This window comes from Microtus oregoni, unplaced genomic scaffold (genome assembly GCF_018167655.1).
Source record: "Microtus oregoni isolate MIOR12 unplaced genomic scaffold, Mior012 000021F_ref0000039, whole genome shotgun sequence".
NCBI classification, from domain to species: domain Eukaryota; kingdom Metazoa; phylum Chordata; class Mammalia; order Rodentia; family Cricetidae; genus Microtus; species Microtus oregoni.
In genome coordinates this window covers 6,630,065-6,653,989 of record NW_024543080.1, presented here as the reverse complement: position 1 = coordinate 6,653,989, position 23,925 = coordinate 6,630,065, and the positions used below count along the sequence as shown (strand labels likewise).

Sequence of the window (23,925 nt, the reverse complement as noted above, 5' to 3'; positions counted from 1 at the left end):
CTGGGCACCCGACTGAGTGGGTGCATTCACCTGCACTGAGGATGGGGTTTCCCACCAAGTCCTTTGAGAATCACATGATCCTTTCCTCTGGGAGCATGCTGAGAGCCAAGTCCAAAACAACACTTTACCAAGTTGCTCAGGTATTCCCTTGTCCAGTGAAGCTGAGCCTAATATTAATAGCATCACCCTATCCTGAGATTATCAGTGCATAGCTCATTTCCTTAGATACTATGCCTGCCTTATTCCTCCTTAGGGTTTCCACCAGGGGTGGCCACAGTACCTGCGGTTCAGTGGTGCTCAGTCAATGTTCCCTGAATACAATGTTCCCCCTGCATGCTTCCCAGGTAGTAAAAATGGAATAGCATTTCTAAAAGTGGTCCTCTTCTTACACATTAACAGATACTATTTGAAAAAAAAAACATTTTAGCAAAAGACACCCTTTTTATCAGAAAACTCTTGTCTACAATCTCAGGATTCACCTGAATCACTCAGGCCCTTAGGTTCTAGGTTAAAGAAATTCAGAGTTATCTTAAGTCAAATGAGGAATTTATTATGGGGATACTAATGTGTTTCATGGAACTTATTGACAAGGATGAACCTTAGCTTTGACAGTGGATGCAGCCAGCACTATAATGTTGCTCACTGAGCACTTACTAGAAGCATCTGCCTCCCTAACCACCATCTGTCTTCTCCCCAGGAGCTTCACTTCCTTTTCTAGACCACACGAGACAAAGCACAGATATCAACAATGTTTCAGAGGACATATTTATACTTCTTGAATGTCAAGTTCCCAACTCCCCAAGAATTACTCCCACTGACCATCCAAATACAGCCGGAGGTAGAGTTCAAAAAAGTCAGAGACCTTGGCAGATAGTTACCTAGGTACCCCCATACTTCCAAATGCCTCAATTGATAAAAGAAAACTCATGAGCCAAGTAAAATAGTTCTAATGTTTCAATGAATGGTTTCTATAAAGGTAAACTTTGCAAAGCAAATATGCTTGCATTTATTTCTACTAATAATTCATGATACTAGTAGAAAATTCTCAAGAACAACTAGAGCTGCTTTGTTTAAAAATAAATTTATTTTATTCCATTATAACCTCAACAGTCTATATAAATGACAACATAGCATATGCAAAAACAATTACAAAATACACTCTAAAAGGACATGAAAATTCTGGAAATTCTTTCTAGATATTGGAATGATAAGAAACACCATTAAAAGCTTCAGATAAAAATAAGTTTCCCAGCACTGGCTTCTTTTAAGGGATTGCATTGGTCAGCCAACCGGAGACCAGGAAACAGAGACAATTACCAGGATTGGTGACATTTTTAGAAGTTCTAGTGATCATTTATTTCAGGCCTGGTTGGTATCAAATATGACTAGTGAGAAAAGACATACGTGAGCCCACGGAGGCAATAGAAAATAAAGCATGAATCCGGATCCAGGCAGGGGTCGTCTTGTTCCAAGGATGGCCAGTAAGTCACAAGCAAGAAAATTCATCTTGAGACATGTCAGCTCTTTCACTTGGCTTTTCTTGGCAGGTGAGCTATTTCTTCATTAGTGAAACCCCAGTCTGCTTCCAAACACTGTGCTAAAAGAACATAGGGAACCTAGGCTTTTGTTTAAATCTATGGAATCTCTACTGTGAAGTAGAATTTACAAGGATCCTGACTGGCAGGTAGCACCACAGTCTAAAGATATCTTCCCATCTTTTGTAAGAGACCCACATAATCAATGTGAAAAAAATCCATGTTCTATGGAATGCTGACTAAATATAAATTTTATTTCTTATGCTTAATATATTTTCTACTAAAGAGAGCACATAATCAAAGGAGCACATGACAAAATAGTTTAAATAATAGAAGCCATGGTCAGGATGTCATGGCATCAAAGTTCACCTGAAAGCACTCCTACATGCCTTGGAATTGAGGCTATGTTCTCATATGATGATCACATATTGTCACATATGGTCAGCCGCACCATTGCTGATATTAATCTTTTACAGTGCTGTTTATACTGAGCTGAGCATAAATACCTATTGAGGGTTTAAAGAACACCAGTCATTTACTTTTCCGCCTCTATTTATTACTATAACTATGGGACAAATCAGTTTGCTTTGGAAATACAAGAATTTACTCATGACACTGAGACTTTATGGAAAAGTGAAATAATAACAACAACAACAATAGAAGTCAACTTTGCAGAAATCATGATGATGACGTCAGCACTAGCCATGACTCCATTTCCTGTGTTAATGAGGGAAAATTGCCCCACCATCTCAGAATCATGGCAAAGCACAATTCAGAGAGAAATCTTGGGTAATTTATTGAATTAGGTTACCAAAGCCCAAATTAACAAAAGTGATAAGAGCACCAGTTTTGAATCAGGATCCATCCCAGTTCTGACTCCATCAATTTCTCAGTCTCTAAATCTAAGTGAGATTATTTAATTTTTGCATGTATGGGAATGAGGATAAAAGAAATAATGTATTTTAAACTCAGTGTATGATAAGTATATAAAGCTGGCAAGCCTTATTTTTGACTCAGTTCTTAAAATCTAACCTCTTTCCTACTTTTATTTGACTAATAATCCTGGCAACAAAGTTTATTTTGAAATGTCCCTTCTTATTACTGTTACTTAGCCAGGTCCTTTTTCTCAATCATTAGATTGCAATAAAAAAATTAATAAAAACAATAGCAAGTGACACAAAGTTACAAATAAAAATAACAAAGTCAATACAATATTGAAACATTCATTGCTGCTAGCTGTTTTCCTGAGACGTGTCCCTTCCATCTGCAAATGAGTAAGGTGTTTTGGAGCTCACCGCCAGCTTGTGGGAACTTTGTAACCTGTGAGAATGAAGAAAACAAGAGCAGCAACTTAAAAGTGCTATACAATAATTACAGCAACAACAGCTCATCAGCATTTGTGTTTGAAGTTGTTAGTGCTGACTGTGTAATAAATGGGAAGAACACTGTCATTCCTCAGCTAGGGTTATTGTTCACTATTGGCTATTGAGACGTTTATGAGAAGGGATATCATTTTCACAGAGAGTCATGGAAAGCGACAGCTTTCTCATGCTGAGAGTGAACAAGGAAACACCAGACGTGATTGCTCCCAGTCTCTCCTCTACTCTAGAGGAACTGGCCAGGAATTTAGCCAAATCTGTGAACAGTTAGCAGAAAAGAAAAAATATATTTCCTTCTGAGTCTCAGGTGCCACCAACTGTGGAACTACCGTTCTTGGGTCAACACACTACTTATTTATTAAATAGTAGGATTTCATGTCCAAATCTCCCCCATTTGATTCTGCTAGTGGTGCCCTGTGTGCCCCTTGCAGATTTTCCAAGGGGCTCCTGTTGCTGCTTAGACTGGCATTACACTCCATTGTTGATTCATTTTGGCTTGTGGCTATCCAGTGCCAGGCTAGTGCTGAAGATCTGAAAAAGGGGCACTTTGGGGAGCTTTCTTGTTCTCTTATTTTGGGTCCGTCTTTGTTTTTTCATTCTTGTTTGTTTTTCATTGTTTACTTTTCAGCAGGGGCTCTTTCTGCCACAGCAAATGCTTTCACCTGGAGGTGTGCCAGCCAATGCTTGCCATGGCACCACCAGGGCATTCAATCGCTTCTTGTTGCTGTCAGAGTCATGGTGGTCCTCCTGGACTTTTGGGAGAGTGACCTGGCAGTGTGCTCATCAGAACCTTTCTCCTCAATAAACTGAGAGGATCTGTGACTACTGTTGGGATCCAGACTCACAAACACTTAAAGAGTTGAGAACTGTGCTTCATGTATCCTAAATTCTCCATTATCATCATCATCATCACCATCATCATCTTCTGCTGTGGGACAATGGTCTTGTACCCTATAAAGATTTGTCAGTTGTATTGGTTTAATAAAACGCTGATTTGGCCAGTAGCCAGGCAGGAAGGATAGGTGGTGCCACCAGAATAGGAGAATTCCGGGAAGAGCAAAGGTTCAGTCTATAGTCATCACCCAGACACAGATGACACAAGATGAGAATGCCTCACTAGTAAAAGGTACCAAACCACATAGCTAAGACAGACTATGGGTTAATATCAGATGTAAGAATTAGTTAATAAGAAGTCTAAGCTAATAGGCCAACCAGTTTATAATTAATGTAGACCTCTGTGTGTTTCTTTGGGACTGAATGGCTGCAGGGCCAGGTGGTCAGAAACCTGTCAACCATCTTCTTCACATTGCTATTGTTATTGTATTTCTTCTCTTAATATGATACATCTAAATTAAAATACTTCTTTTTTACTCAAAAGTGTGGAAGAAAAAATATACAAAATAAGCATGGCAACAATGTAGCATTAAAATGCCTATTTCTGTGGCCATACACTCACCATAACAGAAAGGGTAGACTTATCCTTTGAACATACAGTTAGAATCAGTCATTTTTGCAGGATCTAACAAAAACTAGTTGCTTATTTCTGTTTTGCTGTCTTATTATGTCATGAAACAGTTATAACAAAACTTTTAGGTCTCATAAAGAAGATAAATTTATCTTTGGATGTTTTAATACATAACCCAATTCTAATCAATGATTATTAGCCATAATTAAGCCGCAATACACCATTCACAGTCACCAGGATTCCCATCTGATTTGCCCTACATACTCACCATTAAGCAATATTGGTCTCTTGAATATCTTCACTTATGGGAGTTTTATCTTTACCCAACTTTTCTGTGTTCTCTTCCTTCCTTTTATTACGATGTTTCCGAAGAGGACTTCAAAAATATCATGTTAGAAATGAGTCAGAATATGTGAGTTCAGATCAGCATGCAAACATTCAGTAAGAAAGCATATGACCTTCTCTCTATACTATTCAAGATGCATAAGTTCCTTTTCATCCTAACTCCGTTGGCTTTCTCTTTTGACACATTTCTTTTAGCAAGTTCAAGAGCTAGCTACCACAGACCACAGTGGGTGTGATACACACTTAGAGAAGTAGCAAGAATTTCCTGCCTGATTATTGAGAGAGATTAGTAAACAGAAGAAAAATTTCTATACGTTATTTCACAGGGTAGAACAATTAACACTACTTGGTGTGAAAAAGAAGCAATGAGGGCTGAAAATAGACAAGAAACTGGGAGAGTGGCAGTAGCCCCCAGAAATATTACTAAATTTCTAGGCACATTAATAATGAAACTGATTTAACATTCTGGGCTGAACTTTAGTTTCCTGAACATGTGATTCAAAATTAATATCAAGATCATTTCCCAGCTGTGCCCAACTCCTCCTCTGCGACATTTAAAATATTCCTTTTTACCACAGAGCACAAATCTCAAAACAAGTTTTCAGTTTAAGAGTAAGGATTTCTGTAAGTTTTCAGTTTAGGAGTGAGGATTTCTGTAAACCATCTAGTTCAACCCTTGTACTTCACAGAAACTACAATCTGAGCTCAGAAACACTAAGACCTTTGTCCAAAGTCTCAAAAAAAAAGTCTCAACAGTGAAGATGGTCAGAATTAGTATTTGTATTGTTTTGGTTTGGGTTTGTTTTGGTTTGTTTGCTCCTGTGTTTTAATCCAAGAACACTATAAAGGAATTGTGAGCCCCCCCCGCCCCCAACCTCTCTGCTTGTTTTACGAGACAGGGTTTCTCTGTGCAGCTTTGGTGCCTATCCTGGCACTCGCTCTGTGGATCAGGCTGGCCTTGAACTCACAGAGATCTGCCTGACTCTGCCGCCCAAATGCTGGGATTAACGGCATGTGCCATTACTGAAAGCGGCATCTCTCTTTGGCAAAGTCCACAGCACAGAAATGGAAGCAATGTTTTAGGGAGGTAAATTACTCAAGACAAGAAAATATTAAACTTAATGATGGGTCTCCAGAGAAGCTGCCATGGGTTAATAGTTGTCCCAACCCACTTTCTTTCAAGGAAAAAGAAAGGCAGCTCTGATTTCAAATGTAAAATGAAAACTCATGATAATGAAAACAGAGGACTGGACCATGCATCTAAAATTAATTATTTTAACATGGTCACACAAATGTATCACTTTGTTTCCATTCTAAGTGCCATTATGTAATTAGGTAGTTTTGGAAAATGAAACTTTTATTTAACTTACTAACAAACACAAAATACACCTGTGCTCAGGGCCAAATGACTAGAATTTTTAGCCCAAAGGTATCTATAAATTTTGTTTCAACTTATGATTATTACCAGTAAATTAATAGAAATTATCTACAATGTGTTTCATGACTAATATAAATTTTTTATCAATAGACACATGCTTCAAAACGCTGATTTTTTTAAATCAAAGCAAAGGGGAAGAGAAGGTAGAAAAAAAGAAGAGAAAGAAGAAAAGGGAAAAGAAACATTAGATGTAATTTCTCGGGTTTAAAATTCAGTGCAATTATACTTACTGACAGCAGGTGCAAACCCCGATGACCAAAATGATGAACACCACCATGACCGCAATCAAGCAGATCACCAGGATCTGCCCTCGGTCTTGCTGGAGGTAAAACAAATCCACTCGCTCACACCGTGCCCCAAAGTAGCCTTTCTCACACCTGTACAAGGAAAATACTTTTATGAGTCTCTACTGCTTTTTGTCGAGACAGGGTTTCTCTGTGTAGCTTTGGAGCCTGTCCTAGAACTCATTTTGTAGCCCAGGCTACCTCTCACATCTCTATCAATATAATCTCAAGATAAAGTTCAGCTCAACAGATTTTCTAGGTCTGTGGTTATAGTTAGGGAAACTTTTGACCAAGCTGGGAATTATTCTTTCACGTCTCCCTGAGCTACTGACTTCGTGTTATATGGATTCTGCATAGATTCCTGAGTTGTTATAGAACCTTAAAAGATACATAAAATATTGAGCACATTTTAATAAAATTTATCTCATGCTATCCTAGCATCTTTGCATTACTATTTCCCATTATTCTGTACAGATGCAGCCAAACACAGAGAAATACTGTTATTTAAATATCAAAACAATCAGATTCTGCACCTTGAAAAGATTTCTGTGCAACCTCATCTATTTGTAAACCTCAGAATTTATTGCCAGATTGTTCCATAGCTGATGTTCAACAAGAGCCAATGAAGTTTATTCCCACAAAGCCAGCTATTTCTCCAGTAAGGAGATCTCAACTGCCAACATTTAGCTGACAAAATGCTTCCAACGCTAACAGAAACAAATTCAGAATGTCTCCATGGGAAGAACTATTGTGAAAAGAAAGAAAAGGCACACCTAAGGATGCAGCAAGAAGCTCTGAGGATAAGTGAGGAAGAACTGCTTCATTCAAGAGCACTGGATAGCTTCATTCTATGATCAAAACACGATCAAAAGAGCTGGAGCCGTGACTCAGTGGTTAAGAGCACTTCTGACTCTTCCAGAAGACTCAGGTTCAATTCCCAGCACCCAGATGGAAGCTCATAGTTATTTGTATTTCTACTTCCATATAATACAATGTCCTCTTCCGGCTGCTATGGGCTCCTATGTACATATGATGCATGAATACACACTTGGGTGCGTGCGCGCACACATACACACACACACAAAATAAAATAGTAAATATTTAATTTTTTTAAAACCACAGGTTGAGAACTTAGAAATGCATAAAAATATTATAATGCTCTTAAAATTAGGATTGAGAAAAATCACCTTAAATTGAACATGACAAAGAATGCTTTTTTCTTTGTTTTTTTCATGAGACTTTTTTATTCTTTATATTGAGTTATATATTTTTCTCCACTCCCCTTCCTTCCTCCTCCCTCCCTTTCTACTGTCTCCTATGATTCCCATGCCCCCAATTTTCTCAGGAGATCTTGTCTTTTTCTACTTCCCATGTAGATTAGATTCATGTGTGTCTCTCTTCAGGTCCTCTTTGTTGTCTAGGTTCTCTAGGGTTGTAAATAGTAGGCTGGTTTTTCTTTACTTTATGTCTAAAAGTCACTTATGAGTGGGTACATATTATATTTGTCTTTCTGGGTCTGGGTTACCTCACTCAATGTAATGCTTTCTAGATCCATCCATTTGTCAGCAAATTTCAAGATGTCATTATTTTTTCAGCTGTGTAGAACTCCATTGTGTAAATGTGCCATATTTTTTTTAACCATTCTTCAGATGAGGGACATCTAGGTTGTTTCCAGGCCCTGAATATTACAAATAATGCTGCTATGAACATGGCTGTGCATATGTCCTTGTGATATGGTTGAGCATCCTTTGGGTATATACCCAAAAGTGGTATTGCTGGGTCTTGAGTTAGATTGTTTCCTAATTTTCTGAGAAATCACCATATTGATTTCCAAAGTGGCTGTACCAGTTTGCACTCCCACCAGTAATGGAGGAGTGTTTATCTTACCCCACATTCTCTCCAGCATAAACTGTCATTAATGTTTTTGATCTTGGCCATACTGACAGGTATAAGATGGAATCTTAGAGTGGTTTTTGATCAGCATTTCCCTAATAACTAAGGATGTTGATGAGCTTTCCTTAAGTGTCTTTCAGTCATTTCAGATTCATCTGTTGAGAGTTATGTGTTTAGGTCTTTACCTTATTTTTTATTGGATTATTTGTTCTTTTGATGACTAATTTCTTGAGTTCTTTGTATATTTTGGAGATTAGACCCCTGTCCAATGTGGAGTTGGTGAAGATCTTTTCCTATTCTGTAGGCTGCCATTTTGTCTTGTTGACCATGTCCTTTGCTTTACAGAAGCTTCTGTTTTAGGAGATTCCATTTATTAATTGTTTCTCTCAGTGTCTATGTTACTGGGGTTATATTTAGTAAATGGTCTCCTATGCCAATTCTTTCTAGTGTACTTCCCACTTTCTCTTCTATGAGGTTCATTGTGGTTGATTTTATGTTGAGGTCTTTGATCCATTTGGACTTGAGTTTTGTCCATGGTAAAAGATATGGATCTATTTTCATTCTTCTACATGTTGATATCTGGTTATGCCAGAACCATTTGTTGAATATGCTTTCTGTTTTTCATTTTATATTTTTAGCTTCTTTGTCTAAAATCAGGTGTTCATAGGTGTGTGGATTGCTATCTGGGTCTTTGATTTGTTTTCATTGGTCTTTAAATCTTACACACATGCACACTCCCTTTTAATTAGCTTAACTATTTCTTTAACAAGTCCACTACAGGTGACTTTTTAAAACAAAAGTTTTGCCCATAAATAGCCAGTCATTACACACTGTTCTTTAGGATTTTTTTTTTCTATGAACTCTGGGCCCGGTAGCTTTAGCTTAGTGTCTCAACAAACAGAACCTTCCATAGGTTGTAACCCAGCAAATTTGCTACCAGTCAAATTTTAACATGGCTAGAGCACCTTGCCTGTCATTTTGCCCTCAATAAACCAATCGCACATCAGGTGATGATTATTTTTGCTGAACATCTCCCACATGGAATGTAAGGGGAGGAGGAAATGATGCTTTATTTTTTAAAATTGTTTTTATTAAGATATATATTTTTCTCCATTCCCCTCTCTTCCTCTCTCCTCCCCTTCTATCCTCTCCCCTGATCCCCATTCACCCAATTTACTAAGGGGATTCTGTCTTTTTCTACTTCCCATGTAGATTAGATCCATGTAAGTCTCACTTAGGGTCCTCTTTGTTGTCTAGGTTCTCTGGGATTGTGAATTGTAGGCTGGTTTTCTTTGCTTTATGTCTAAAAGCCACTTATGGTAAGTACATATTATATTTGTCATTTAAAAAATCAATATATGTCTCCAATCCAGTAAAAATAAATAAAGAAAAATTCAAAAATTCAGGTCTACTTATACACACACACACACACACACCCCTTACTTTTTACATTATCAACTCCTGTCTGTCCTCTAAGTATTATATGAGCATATTTAATTTTAAAATTGAACTGAATTAAATTCTGAGGAAGTCCATGACTCCTCAAGCAAAACATGCTTGAGAGATACTTAATGGGAAATGGTTTATACCAGGCAAGCTGTGGGGAACATACATACTCTGTGAGCTCAAGGTCAGAATTATGTTTAAGGAATGAATCAGTTGATCCCTGTATAAAGTCAATTCCTAGAATTCTCTTAGAAAAGACATCCCTTTAGAAGAAAATGAATATTGATAATGCATAAAAAATGTTGAAACTTGACCTCTTGAGCTAAAGTCTGCCCCTCTCCCCACTCCCCAGTGGGCTAAGTAGGCCTTGGTCAACGCCACTTGCATACACTCTGACTCCCTCACACGTTACTGACACCTGCAGAAGGATGGCATCTAGCCTGGCAGGAATTCCTTCACATTTACATCAGCTGCGGAACCGCCTCACACATGCCAAAGGAGCTGCTTTCATTTGAACCACCCAGGAGATGATTGGGACTGACGAGATCCTCACACAGACAGAATCGGCTCTGCTTGCACAAGGGAGCAGAGGACACCAGCAGGGCAGAACTGGGACTGGGTTCTCACACTCATATTTCAGGAGGAAAGTCTGTGTCAGTTCCTCCACAAGTAGGTGCTGAGCCGGGCCCTAAAAAAAAGTAGCCGAAGGCAGGACCCGATGGAACTGTGTCTGGACAGATGGTAGGGTTAGCTCAGACTTTCCGATGCTGTCAAGTCCCAGGCTGGGAGCATGCTGCACCCCTTTGCTCATGGGCGCAGGTCCTTCTACTTACATGCAGGAGGGAGTTTGCTCATCCACCACGAAGCGGCATCTCCCATGGATGCAGTAATGCCTGTACTGCTTGGGGCACCGAGAAAAGTGGGTTTTCAATTTCTGCTTGGGGGTTGTAGCTGGAAAAGAGAAAACACAAGTAAAATGCTAACTCCCTATTTCGTTCATAAATTCATAGCTAACATATGCCAGATACATGAGAAAATAGCCAGAAGTGAGCTCTCACCTAGAACCAAACTTCCGTGTACATAGTACAGTCAACCGTTTACAGGACTGAGACACAGGGAGAGGAGAGGCGGAAGAAAGCTAGACAGCAGTCTCGGCAGGGACTTGTGTGTCAATGACAGGAAGTTGTGTTTTTATTGACAGCGATGACCACTAAAGTCCTTAATATAAACTTAACACAAAACAACCCTGTGGGGCAGACAGAAGAATCTGGAAGACTTTTGAATAACCAATATACTGCAAATTTCTGTGATGCCAAAATGTAATACAGATCTCTCCAGAACATGGGAGACTGTTTCCAGGCCCTTTACAGATGCCTTAATCCAAGAAATGTGAACATTTTATATAATGTTGTATAACGTTATATATAATGTATATACATCCCTTATAGAGTCTAAATCACTTATGGATACTTAGTATAACATGGAAATCAATTGAGTTGTTATGCTGTAATGTTAGTAAAGAATGGCCTGCCTCTCTCTCCAACAGATTTGAGCCCCAGCCGGACGAATCCATCATTCAGACCTCACGGGCTCTGCGGGCTGCTCTACAATCTCAGTAGATGCCAGATTGCTGCGCAGGAGCTGGCTGACCTGGTTTTCATTGTTGAATCACTTGACTCCAGGCTGAAGGCCTGGGCATGCCAGATGCTTGGCTCTCATGCATATCAGCTAGTGGGACTCATCAAAGAAGCTGGAATTCTCCTAGAAATAACTACAGCTCGTGTGAAAGCAAAAACGTGCATTTTGCCAAATCACTGGACAAGGCAGCACCCACCGGCTGAGTGTTTTCTAAGCCTTTTAAAAGCAGGTTCTGAAGCAACAGTGAGTACGGTGGCCTCTTTGTGTTTCGACAGGCGCAAATTGAAAATAGTAACAAACCGGGAGAAAAACAGTAACCATAAAAGTAACTGCAGTGCACTGGAAACAGTGGGAAGGACGCTGAATTAGGGGGAAAGAGCAGTGTGGGATTTCGAGATCTTCACTAGCGGAGTCCAGATGTGCTAATTAAGCCGTCTGGGTCTCCGTTTTCTCACCTATTAAAGGGAAGGTTATAAGGTCTACCTTAACTGCTGTTGCGAGGTATAAAAAAATATATGAAAGTGCCCAGCAGAGTGCCTTAGAAAAGGTAAGAGTCCAGCAAATCAGCTGATCCTTGGTCCCGTAAAATCTTAGTCATTTCAAAAAAAAAAAAAAAAATCTTGTGTAAGTAGGAGAAGTGCTTCCTTAATAAAATAAGAATTTTTGGAGAATGTCATGTTTAGGAGTCAGTCAGCAAACAGTTTAACATTGGGGAGCCCTAAGAGCAGAAACACTGGGAGCTAACAGGAGTGGGTGCCTGGAGGCAGATGTAATGAAGGGGGAGGAGCCTGTCAGGAGCAGCTCAAGGTGCAGGGGATGGCCTTAGGGATGTTGAGTCTGCCTGGACGAGTAGAGCCAGAGAGAATAAAGGGCGGTTTGGGCAATGAAGTTACACGGTACCTGTAAGGAAAAAGACCCCACATAAGGAAGGAGTCTTCCATTCATCAGGCACAGCAGGGCAGACTATGGTACTAGCAAAGGGAGATGCTGCGCACTAGGGAAACGGCCGCCAGTCTGATGTGGGCCTGGACCAGACAATGAAAAGCAAAGACATACGTTCAAGAGGTAGCAAAGCCTAGTTTAGATCTTTTATGCTCCAGGAGGTCTTTCTTGAAATGCAAAGCACCCTGGTCTTTACATCTAAGACATAAGGCTTTGGGTCCAAAACTTGGACTAATTCCTCTCTTTGTTGGGTTCCTTTTTATGCACCCAGACTTGCAATCAACACCACGTAGAATATCATTCCAAGAGACTAACTCGCCGCTGCTGGATGCAGTGGTTTAAGCAGCCTCTGTCTATCCAAGCAGCACAAATCCGTGCCAGCCAAGCAGTTGCCAGGTTCTGTTTGGATCACTCAGCTCAGCTCTCCAAAAAAGCATGCTTTTAAGTATTCCCAGAGTCATTTGGATTTAAAACCCTTTCCGTGCCACCAGGCAGAAAATGTCTGGTGGGATTTTCAGAGCAGAAACAGAAATAAATCACACATCTTGATATGTAACACCGAACAAACAAAGCCCAAACAAAAACCTGTCTTGTGCTATCTTTGAATTGAGAAAGTTTATCAGCATCCTTCCTGCAAACAGCATCTGGAGTCATAGGTCCTTCTTATCCAGTGTATTCCTTGGTCACAGTGTCTGAAACTGAGCGGGGAAGTCACTTGCTGACTATCATGAGACCTGAGAGTGGAGGTGGATGAGTGGAGCAGGGTGGGGAGGGGGGGATGTCATTCTGCTTTTGGTGTTTGGATTTTCACCAAGAAGGAGTTAAGCCTATGACAAAAGTGCTACCAGTCCCAACTCCTGTATTTCTTTCTTGAAAATTAAACAGTATGCTCCTAAAAATGGACCAATAAGGCACCTTTCATAACATTAGAGGTGAGTTTGTTTAACTGGTCTTTTCCCTCTCCGCTGAACCTGGTCCACTGCACTGCATCCTAACAGGTACTCCCTTGGCAGTAAGACGGCATCTCTGGATTTCACAGAGCAATGACATCTGCGTCAAGGCCAACTGGCCAGGCCACAAGCATTACCTCAGACTTGGAGGGTTGCTACAGATGCTGTCTCAGTCTGTTGTGGGACACTGGCTTCTCAAGATTCTGACAGTCAGAGTTCTGACAGGTCAGCGTATGCAAGCATCTGGTTCAGAGATTTTGCAGTAGGGGTCGGAAACAAAGACATCTTGCTTGGCTCATATGGACCATTCAATGAGAAGAACTTGTTCCTGCTGGGTCATAAGGCTAGATAGATTAGATAGGACAGATTCCTGTGGGCTAAGCTAATGGAGAAACCCAAAAAGCAACTAAATAATTTAGTTCTGATATGGGGTTTTCCTGAGTTTGGTGTACTTAACAATATTAGTACAAAACAGGGGTTTTTGTAATACGATGAGTTTTTGGAACAGCTGTGACTGAAGCTCCCCAGAATGGACGCTGTCATAGTTAGGGGGGTTATAGCTGCGGTGAAACACCATGGCCAAAAAGCAAGTTGAGGAGGAAAGGGTTTATTTGGCTTATACTTCATCATTGCTGTTCATTATGGAAAAAAGTCAGGACAGAAACTCAAACAGGGCAGGATCCTGGAGGCAGGAGCTGACAAAGAGTCATGGAGAGGAGCTGCTCACTCCTTGCTTCCCATGGCTTGCTCAGCCCACCTTCTTATGGAAGCCAGGACCAACAGCCCAGGATGGCCCTACCCAAAAAGCATTGTTTTTTTTTCCCCCACTGATCTCTAAATGGGAAACTGCCTTACAGCTGGTTCTCATTAGGCTTTTCCTCAACTGAGGCTCCTTCCTCTGATGGCTATAGCTGCATCAAGTTGACACACAGAGCCAGCCAGTAGAGACATATTAGGTCGATTTTCATAAATTCTCTGCTGACTATTCCAATAGTGCTTGTTATGAGTGTATTTAATAATTCTGTAAATGGTATGCTACTGAATGAAGGCATAATTGGCGAAGTCCACAAGAGCCCAGAAAAAAAGGATAACAAGTATTTCTTTATTTGGGAAAAAAAAAACTCACAATAACGGTGCAGAATTGTGACTCTCTGTAGGTGCTGGAAGTTGCAGACAGAACTTTGACCACCTCCCAAGAGAGAGCATGAGCATGCTTCCTGTCTGTGCTTATGCTACCTCAGACCACACCCTAGTGGGCTGTTATCCAAAAAGGCTTTGGCTGAATAAATTCCCACAACCACCAATAACTCAACTCAGAAGGCCACTAACTCTAAGGGTAACTTATATTGTAATTATCCTGACATTTAAACAGTTTGTTACATTAATTATTTCACTAACTTGCACGTGTGCATGGGTAGGTGACACATGACACGGTGTGGGTGAATAAATGCATGACATGGCATGATCGTGAATGTCAAAGGACAGCTTGAAGCAGTGGCTCGTTTGCTTCTACCATGTCGGTCCCAGGAATCGAACTCAGGTCCTCACGCTTGGGCAGCAAGTTCCTTTACCTGCTGACCCATCCCATCACACTGGCCCAGTGATGTTTTTTTTAATGCTTACTGCGGTGGTTGTAAATTCACGTTATTTCTAGCCCCTTGGTTACACGGGCAATAAAGCTAACTACAGGGCAATGCTAAATATTGAAATAGAAACCTTACAGGTATAAAGAAAGAGAGAGGGGGGAAGAAAGGCAAATGACTACAAATTAATCCTCCCATACACACATCTGACCTCTAAGTGGAAGAAGCATGCTCAAAAGAGAGCACGCAAGGCCCCACAGAGCATGGGAATAGGCTTCCTTCTAGCCTGTGAAGTGTTGTCAAAGGCTTTAATAATCTGCCTCTGAGCTTCTGGGGCTCTTCCCAGTAGAGGTTCCCTCATCTTATCATCTTCTTGTGCCAAAATCTGAAGAACACAGTTGTATATTTTTAAAGCTAATTTCCCTTCTTATCTTACCAACCGCCTCCTTGAATCGGGAGCATGGAGAATTCACAATGTCCTTGAAGCAAGGAAAAAGTTGGAATTTGGGGACTCTCCATGAGTCTGGCAGCTACATGGCATTTCCGGTAGAAAAGTAGAAGGCAGACACCCCCCTTTCTGAGTAACTGGGATCTACGGTTGAGGCTGTGGGAAGTGGGAGTCATGGGATGGTGTTAAAGCCAGGTTAATCGGCATTTTGACCAAGTCAGCCAAGTTGGCCATTACAGAGCTAAGATCTACACTGAGAGCTGACCTGATTTAGTCTACTAAAGGGAAAAAAAATGATCAATCACTTTTTGCTATAGTTTGGATAAGTATGATCAAAAGCTCACGTGTTAGAGGCTTGATCACCTGTCCACAGCCCTATTGGCGATTGTAGAACCTCTAGAAAGACGGGTATTGTGGGAGAATTTGGCTCACTCAGGGTGTGCCTGGAAAGGCAACTGTAGAACATGGGCTTCTTTCTTCCTTGGGTTCCCAAGTGTCATGAAGTGACTGCCTCTGACACACATGCCCACCATGAAGTCTTGCCTCACCACAGGCACCAAAGCAACAAGTCCAAGTGTCCATACAGCGAAACTACCAAAACTCTGAGCCAAAATAAATCTTTTCCTATAATTAGTTGATTTTCTTGGGTATTTATTGCTATGACAGAAAGCTAAGTGCCAGGACTATTGAAGTGTGCTACGTTTGCATCCATTCAAAATTCTTCATGCCTGCAGCAAAGAGCCAATGGTCAAGAAGAAAACGTGTTTTCTTTTGCTTTTAAAACAAGCATACTATAAAATTCTGAATGAAACCAGAGTTTCTTTGCTCAGCCTCCTGGCTTCCTATACAGAGTCTTTCTTGTCTCTTCTAAGGCTTATGGGTCTCTCAGGGTCCAGGATGGTCTCCTTTCTCTATACTCATCTGTGAGTGAGTCCATGAAGTCCTAGTATCATGGCAACAATTCCCAGGTTGATGTCCCACCTAAGATGTCTTCACATCATATGAACTGTCCAGCTAACCACACAGTTGGATATCTAAATTGGCGTTTCCACTTGACTTACAAATGGGAATCCTTCATTTTCTTCTTAAGCATGTCTTTCCCCCTTACATCAGTAAATTGTATCCACTCTGTTTATTTAGAACAAATACCTCAGCATCATTTGGGCATCTTTGGCTTTTTTTCTACATCTATTTCATCAGCAAATCCTATTGGCTGTCTTCAAAACACAAGGAAACTAACCAGGGCAAACATTCCACTGGACTTCAGCCCACCTCAGCTCTAGGCCGGGAGGTGTCCCCTTCCTTGTGACACCTGAAACTCTATGGCTTTTGTACGTGGCATCTCAGCTATCTACAGCTCAGAAGCCAGAAGAGAAGCTCACAAAAAATGGACTAATTAACCTGAGGAGTTCTACAAATCACTCCCACTGTTTTCGTGACCTTGCCTTTGCCCCCTTCTGTTCATTGTTTACCCCTGGCACGATAAAGAAGGCCCATTGTGTCTTAGATGCTTGTAAGTATGAGTGAATGCACTCCTTACTCATCAGGAAATGACAAACTGAAAATACAATTCTTAGATGCTGAGTTTATTAAAAGCAAAAAAAATAAAATAAAAGTATTATTTAGACACAGAGAAACTGTCTCCATGCCTTCTAACCTGTTTCTTGGAGCTACTCGTTGTAGATTTCAGGTTCTAAAAGCTTACTGACTTGCCCATGGAGTCAATCATTACAGTTCTGCTCTTAATGACAGTTATTCTCTCAGCATCCATCTGGACTCCACGTGAGCTTTGCTGTCAGACAGTTTGTCCTTTAAGCCGTCCCCTCACATCATATTCACTTTGATGTCCCCATATGACACCGAGGTGGCCAATAGCATGCATTCTATAGATGGCATCAGATAGCCTTATGTCAGGCTACTCCACTTACAGTGTAAGCTTAAACAAATATCTTAGCCTCTCTCTTCCTCAGCAGCTTTATATGAAAGAAGAAATGATAAAGTTACTTTTATTATTAAATCAAATGAATAAATGTAAAACACAACAGTACTTTGCATGTATCACAAGTTTAATGGATAATAGGTATCATTGGTGATGTTGATCTCAATGCTAGATATCCATTATATGAATTAAAATGTAAATAAAGAGACCTTGTATGTGATTGAATTTAGTTGTTACAAATTTTAAATAACTATTCTTTTATTTATCTTATTAGTTTATTACATTATCTAATTATTTTTATGTAAGCTCCCTGCCAATTGCAGATAAAACACTCATAGAAAGGAAAAATCAAAATATACTAGTAAAAAAAAATCAACAAAGTATAAAGCAGACAGGAAGAGAGAGAAAAGAGAATAAAAGAACCATGGGTTGAAAAATAAAAACTAAAATAAAATGTATGATTTTTCCCTATAAGTAATTACTTAAGACATGAATCAGATGAACTCCTCAATCCTGAGAGAATGATGAGATGTACCTGTGCACTCACTGTGTATGGGAGTTAGACTTAGGGAAATGCACGTGCAGAAAATGAGGGGATGCAGGGCACCCACACCAATGTTAGACAAAGCACATCAGTATCTATAATCTATGCGGTTATGCATAAATTAGACCTAAGAAGCTTTAGCTCAAAATCTGCCAGCAGACACCAAATATCAAAGATAAGCATTATTGTTTGATAAGGTTTTCAGTTCCCAACTATAAATATACATACACCCAACACAAAAACACCTAGAAATATAAGCAAATATTGGCAGACCTGAAAGGCAAAATGATTCTCACCCCATAAGGAGAACAGCAGACAGGACACTCTTGTGAATTAATGAAACATTTTTGCTACTCACAGACAGGCAACAGGAGATGGCAAATTACTGAGATTAGTGGCAAGTGCATTGTTTGGGGCTCATGAAAGCTGTACATGCAGAGTGGACTCTGACCTGTACATGTGCCACACAGCACTGCAGTTGAGTAGTGATGAAGAGATGCCTGCCTGAGTCTCTGCCCTTAATAAGCGAAATGCCATAAGCTCAAACATATCGCATTCCAAGAAGGACAGGAACAGACTCCCAAGTTTCTCTAGATAATACTTCCTGCTGTTGACTCCTAGAACACTCACAGTCATTGCTAGGAACTACAAGCAAGAAAAAGAATCTAGGCTTGTCCAGGGCCACCCAGGAAACTGTCACACAGATAGAAACAGCTGTAATAACAGAAGGACTCAATATCTCACCTTTACATGGATGGATCAAGGCAGAACATCAATAAGGAGACAGTGGCTTGATTATTACAGACTGAACATATCTAAACATATAATCAACTTTCCTCAAGCAGCAACAGAAGGTGTAATCTACATATATAATACATATACATGTAGCAACAATTAAGGAAAAAGAAGCCATTAATTTCAAGGAGATAAAGGAATATACATGGGAAAGATCAGAGAAAGAAAAAGGAAAAAAATGATGTAATTGTATTATAATCTCAAATAATAAAATAAATAAATGAAGTTTGAAAATGAATATCATATTTAAAAAGAAGGAAATTTGACTCCTTTCTCACACTATTCACAATAGTATGCTCAAAATGGATTTCAGATTTAAATGTTAAGACACAAAACTTTAACACTTGTATAAGATATCATAAAAGAAACTTTTTGATGAATATGACACCAAAAGTATAGGCAACAAACGTCAAAATGAAAGCACCACATGGCAAAGGAATCAGCAGAGTCAAAGGCACCTATGGGATAGGAGAAAACATTTTCAAACTGTAGTATAATAAGTTGTTGATATCTAAAATATACAAAAATGCTTAATAATATCATAGTTACTAATATTTAATAATCTAAACTTTGAAATGGGACTATGGAATTAAATAAGTATTTTCCTAAAAGAGACATAAATGGCCAACACACACACACACACACAAACCTGCTTAATTCCATGGATCATCAGAGAAATACACATCAAAGCCAGGGTAAAAGACCATTTCATTCTTGCCAGAATCAGAGGGAGAGGAAGACAAAAAATTATGTGGTGAAATTAGAACCTTATAGCCTGTGGGTGAACATTTACTCTCCCAGGCTGCTATGGGAAAGAGTGGAGGTTCTTCAACCAAAACTAAACTAGAGCAACCACATGATGCAGGATACCCCACTCTGGGATATTAATTCTAGAGAGCTGAAATCAGGAAATCAAAGCGATGTGTGTGCTCCATGTCCATTGTAGCATCCTTCACAAGAGTCAAATATTGATATAACCCAAGTGTCTTTTGATAGATGAATATATAAAGAAAATACAGCATATACAATGAGTCAATAGTCAGCCATGTAAAAGAAGAAAACCCTGGAATACACAACACCTTGGATTCACCTGGAGAACATCATACTACACTAAACAGGGCAGTCAAAATGAATTAATTGTATATGTTCCCACTTCTCTGAGCTATCTGAATTAATAAAATTCACAGAAACAGACAATAGCTGCATGGCTTCTTGAGGAAAAAGGATATGGGGAGTTGCTATATAATAGGCATAAAGTTATTTAATCTCAATGAAATAAATTCAAGATATCTATTGTACAACATCATTCTTTTAATAACAACTATATGATACACCTTAAAATTTGTTTTAAAAGTAGAGCTGTTAAATATATTCACTATGACAAAATTAAAATTGAAAAAAATCTTTAGGATTATGGCAAGGAAGAGTTTTGAATTTGTCTATCATAAGATCATGGAATAATTTTTCATAGTGATCATGTGGAAACTCTCATATTTATGTTTGAAATTTTACTGAAGAAAAACAATCAGCAACATAAAGTTGATCTTGTTATCCTAACAAGGGCAACAAGACCAGGCCCCCATAAGCAGGACCCAAGACACCAGTGGATTCCGTGGCCTATGCACATCCTGCAGCCCACAAACTGCTATGAGGGATAAAATAAGAAGATCAGGCCAGAGCTGGTGACCCAGATGAGAAAGACTTGCTCAGCATGACCCTGGCTCTGTCGTAGTGCTCACTGTGACAGTGTCCCTGGGGTACTAGACAAAGAGTACTCACATCCAGTGACCATGTTCCCAGTTCAGGGAACCTCTCAGGAAAGGCACCAGGCACTTCCCCACTACACCCAAATATTTAAATGGTTCAGATCACAAAAATATGTGTAGAACCAAAAACGACTTGCATCAGCCAACAATAGCAAGTGGTGGTCCAAGAACCAAATCTGGTGCACAGCCTGTTACCCCAGCCTAACACCTTGGAGAATATTAATTCAAGCATCTGCAAGATAAAGTATGTAAAAATCCTTTCCTCCTTCCCTTTTTTAGAGTATGGAGTAGACAGAGTTGAAAAGGATAGAAGGCACCAAGAATTCATGAATTCAAGCCCACATATCACATAATAGAGTCTGGAAGCTCAGGCATCGGTGACACTGGGAGAAAAGGTTAATCTTGATCGATGACTTGACAGAACTCAGAACCATCTAGGAGATACACATCTGGGCATGTCTATGAGGATGCTTTCACAGAGATTTAAGTAAAGAGGGAATACCCGTCCTGAATGTCCACAGCAGCTTTGGTCCAGCTACTATGCCTGTGCAAATATAAAGGAGAAAACTAAACAGCCCCAGTGTCCACCTCTCAATGCTTTCTGACTGTGAGTATGATGTGAGCAGCTGCCTCAGGCTCCCAGAACCACAGCTCTAGCCATAATACAGTGTATCCTCAAACTGGGAGCCAAAATAAATCCTTCCTTTCTGGAGTTGCTTCTATCAAGAATTTGTTTTTCAAGCAACCAAAAAAAGTAGCTAAGACTCTCAGTATATGGTGGCTAAACAAGGAGGCACTAAAATCAGGGAGACTGGAGCTCAAATCACAGAGTTGCAATTTACAGGCTTAGGACCTTCAGTGAGGTGACCTTGCGGGGAGTTTTGTAACCTGAAATTTCCCCATCTTTTCTGTCTAAAACTATATTAGATCACTCTTACAGTATTATTTAAATGTATAAAATACAGTATATTGTTATTTATTTATTTATTTATTTATTTATTTTGGTTTTTCGAGACAGGGTTTCTCTGTGGCTTTGGAGCCTGTCCTGGAACTAGCTCTGTAGACCAGGCTGGTCTCGAACTCACAGAGATCCTCCTGCCTCTGCCTCCCGAGTGCTGGGATTAAAGGCGTGCGCCACCATCGCCCGGCTGTTTTTAATTTTTATCTCACTCTTACACATAGTGAATAATTTACAGCATGCAAATTACTTAACACAGTACCTAGTATATTACTATATGCACAAAGAACCACCTAGTAAAATGAATACTTTTTTTTAAAGATGAAACCTAAGGGATGTGGTTTTCCAGGATTAACTAAGAAGCATCAACATTACCTGTGCAGTTTTCCCCAGGAGCCCCACAGAGAGAGCCATTGGTTTCAGGTGTTCTGGTTGTGTTCCCATCTGCCACCACACAATGGAGAGTTGCAAGACCTTCAGATTAGAAACAGAACCAGAAAATAAGTTTGAAACTTTGCTTAATATAAAATATTCTCTAAATGTCATGCCCCACTCTGGACAACAGGAAGCCTTGCTTTATGCTGCATGAAGTCCTCTCCTAGCAGGGAAAGGACAAGGGAGCAGCAGGACTTAATGTGTTCAGCTCTGTGTAAGACAGAATTTTCAAGTTAGGACAACTTCCTATAACTACACGTCCTTAGGGAGGAGACTTGTCTATAGCCCACAGTGGAGGATTGTCACAAAAGCATGGCGGAGGGATGGGATCCCGGTCCCAGATAAATACATGGATGAAGATGCAGAGAAAATAAGTGATGAGCACTCATGGCAGAGGGACTATTTATTTCATCCCCACAGCCATGAGGCTAACTTCCAAGTGTACTTCCATTGCCGAAGCAATTTTATTGTTCGTATTAAACCTAGCTTTCAAGCATACTCGGCAATCCCTCTGCCATCAACCCATACCCCCATAATGATTCTTTAAGAATTTTAGGTCTCTCAATTTAGTAATCTCTAAGAGGGATTTTATATTTTCCTGAGAAGAAGAAAGGTGTTGTTGTTAGAACGGCTGAGAAAAGAATGCCTGTACCTGTTTCAATCCTGATTCAAGTATGAGAAATCATATATAAGACCACCAGGAAATTAGCATGGGCTGGATGTTAGATCTGACTAAAGAATTGCAAACATTTCAAAATACAGTAGGGACATTGTACTTTATATTAAGAATTCATATATCATAAATATTTTTAAATAGTCATTAGTTAAAGAAGATACATAAAATTCACTTTATTATTATCATAACCATTATTATTTTGTGATATTGGCAATCAGACCCATGGCCTTTGGATTGCTGGGCAAGTGCTATACCACTGAGCTACCCCTGCATTGAGCATCATTTTAAAATAACATTATGGGTCTGTGATACAAGATGAGGAAAGAAAGACAAAAATGAAGTCAAATTCATCACATGTTAATAGTTCTTGAAGTTGGATCAATCAAGGTTTATTATGCCAGTTTTTCTAGTTCATACATGTTTGAAATGTCCATGCTGTAAAGGAAAGAGAATAGGAAAGGGTAGAAGAGACAAGAGGAAGAAAAAAATGGCTTGGGAATTGGCTGCTCCTTAATTCAAAGCCTTGTTGACAGTGTTGAGTATGTGAAGTATGTGTTAAGGATACAGATCACCAAATACGTCCTGGCATATAATCAGTGCTCAGTAAATTGCCTCATTGTTATGCAGCTGACAGAAATAACAGGCATTCCTATTGGTTGTTGGAAATTATACATCTGGACAACAGTTGCTAGGCAACATGTTCTTCAATTCCATTTAATTCAACAAACAATCATGAAGCTTTGGAAACATCCAGGTGAATCAGATACACTTGATTCTCAAGATGCTCTGTAATGACGAGGCAGACAAGGAGCTGACCAATTAGCCATGACACAAAACAATAGCAGTGTGCCAGGAAACAATGGCTAGCTAATTTTAACGTCAAGATTCCCCCCTGCCAACAGCCTTTATAATGTCAGATTTGCCAGTTATCAAATTGGAAAAGATAGTTTTAAAGAAAGAGGAAGAATTAAATGTTGGAGAAATTGAACAGAAGTAAAAACTCAAATCACTGGTGATGGGCAAATTAACCCTTGTTTTCTGGAGGACACGTTAACACAAAGCATAAAACAAAAGTAACTAAATATGTGCAATCCTTCATGTCCAGTACTTATAAACTAGTAAGTTCTCCTATGGAAATAACACGGGATATACACCAACAAAGGCCTCTGTGTGACTTAAGTTAAAAAGCATTCAGAGTTACTTAAATAGGAGGCAGAAGATGGTTCATGGAGTATGAGCACTGGCTATGCCATCATGAGAAACTGAGTTCAGGTCAATGAAACCACACAAAACCTAGGCTGCCAGCCCTACTCCAGGTTCAGTCAGGGGAAAGAGTGTTGAATAATAGAGTCAGATCCCCAACACACACACACACACACACACACACACACACACACACCACACTTACCCTAGAATCTAGCGATACAGGATTAATTAAACACATTTGATCTACCTTCATGCAACAA

General features: G+C 39.7%; 1 protein-coding gene across 1 annotated transcript in view; it reads right to left on the bottom strand.

The window, feature by feature from the left end:
- Nucleotides 1-1,184: 1,184 nt before the first annotated feature.
- Nucleotides 1,185-23,925, bottom strand: part of Btc (betacellulin) — a 45,404-nt gene continuing 22,663 nt past the window's right edge. The window contains exons 2-6 of the mRNA XM_041671565.1: nucleotides 21,724-21,822; nucleotides 10,619-10,736; nucleotides 6,393-6,539; nucleotides 4,648-4,755; nucleotides 1,185-2,855 (exon numbers count right to left, since the gene is read on the bottom strand). Coding sequence (XP_041527499.1) covers nucleotides 4,650-4,755; nucleotides 6,393-6,539; nucleotides 10,619-10,736; nucleotides 21,724-21,822 — 470 coding nt within the window. The 3' untranslated portion in view covers nucleotides 1,185-2,855; nucleotides 4,648-4,649. The remainder of the gene's footprint in view (nucleotides 2,856-4,647; nucleotides 4,756-6,392; nucleotides 6,540-10,618; nucleotides 10,737-21,723; nucleotides 21,823-23,925) is intronic.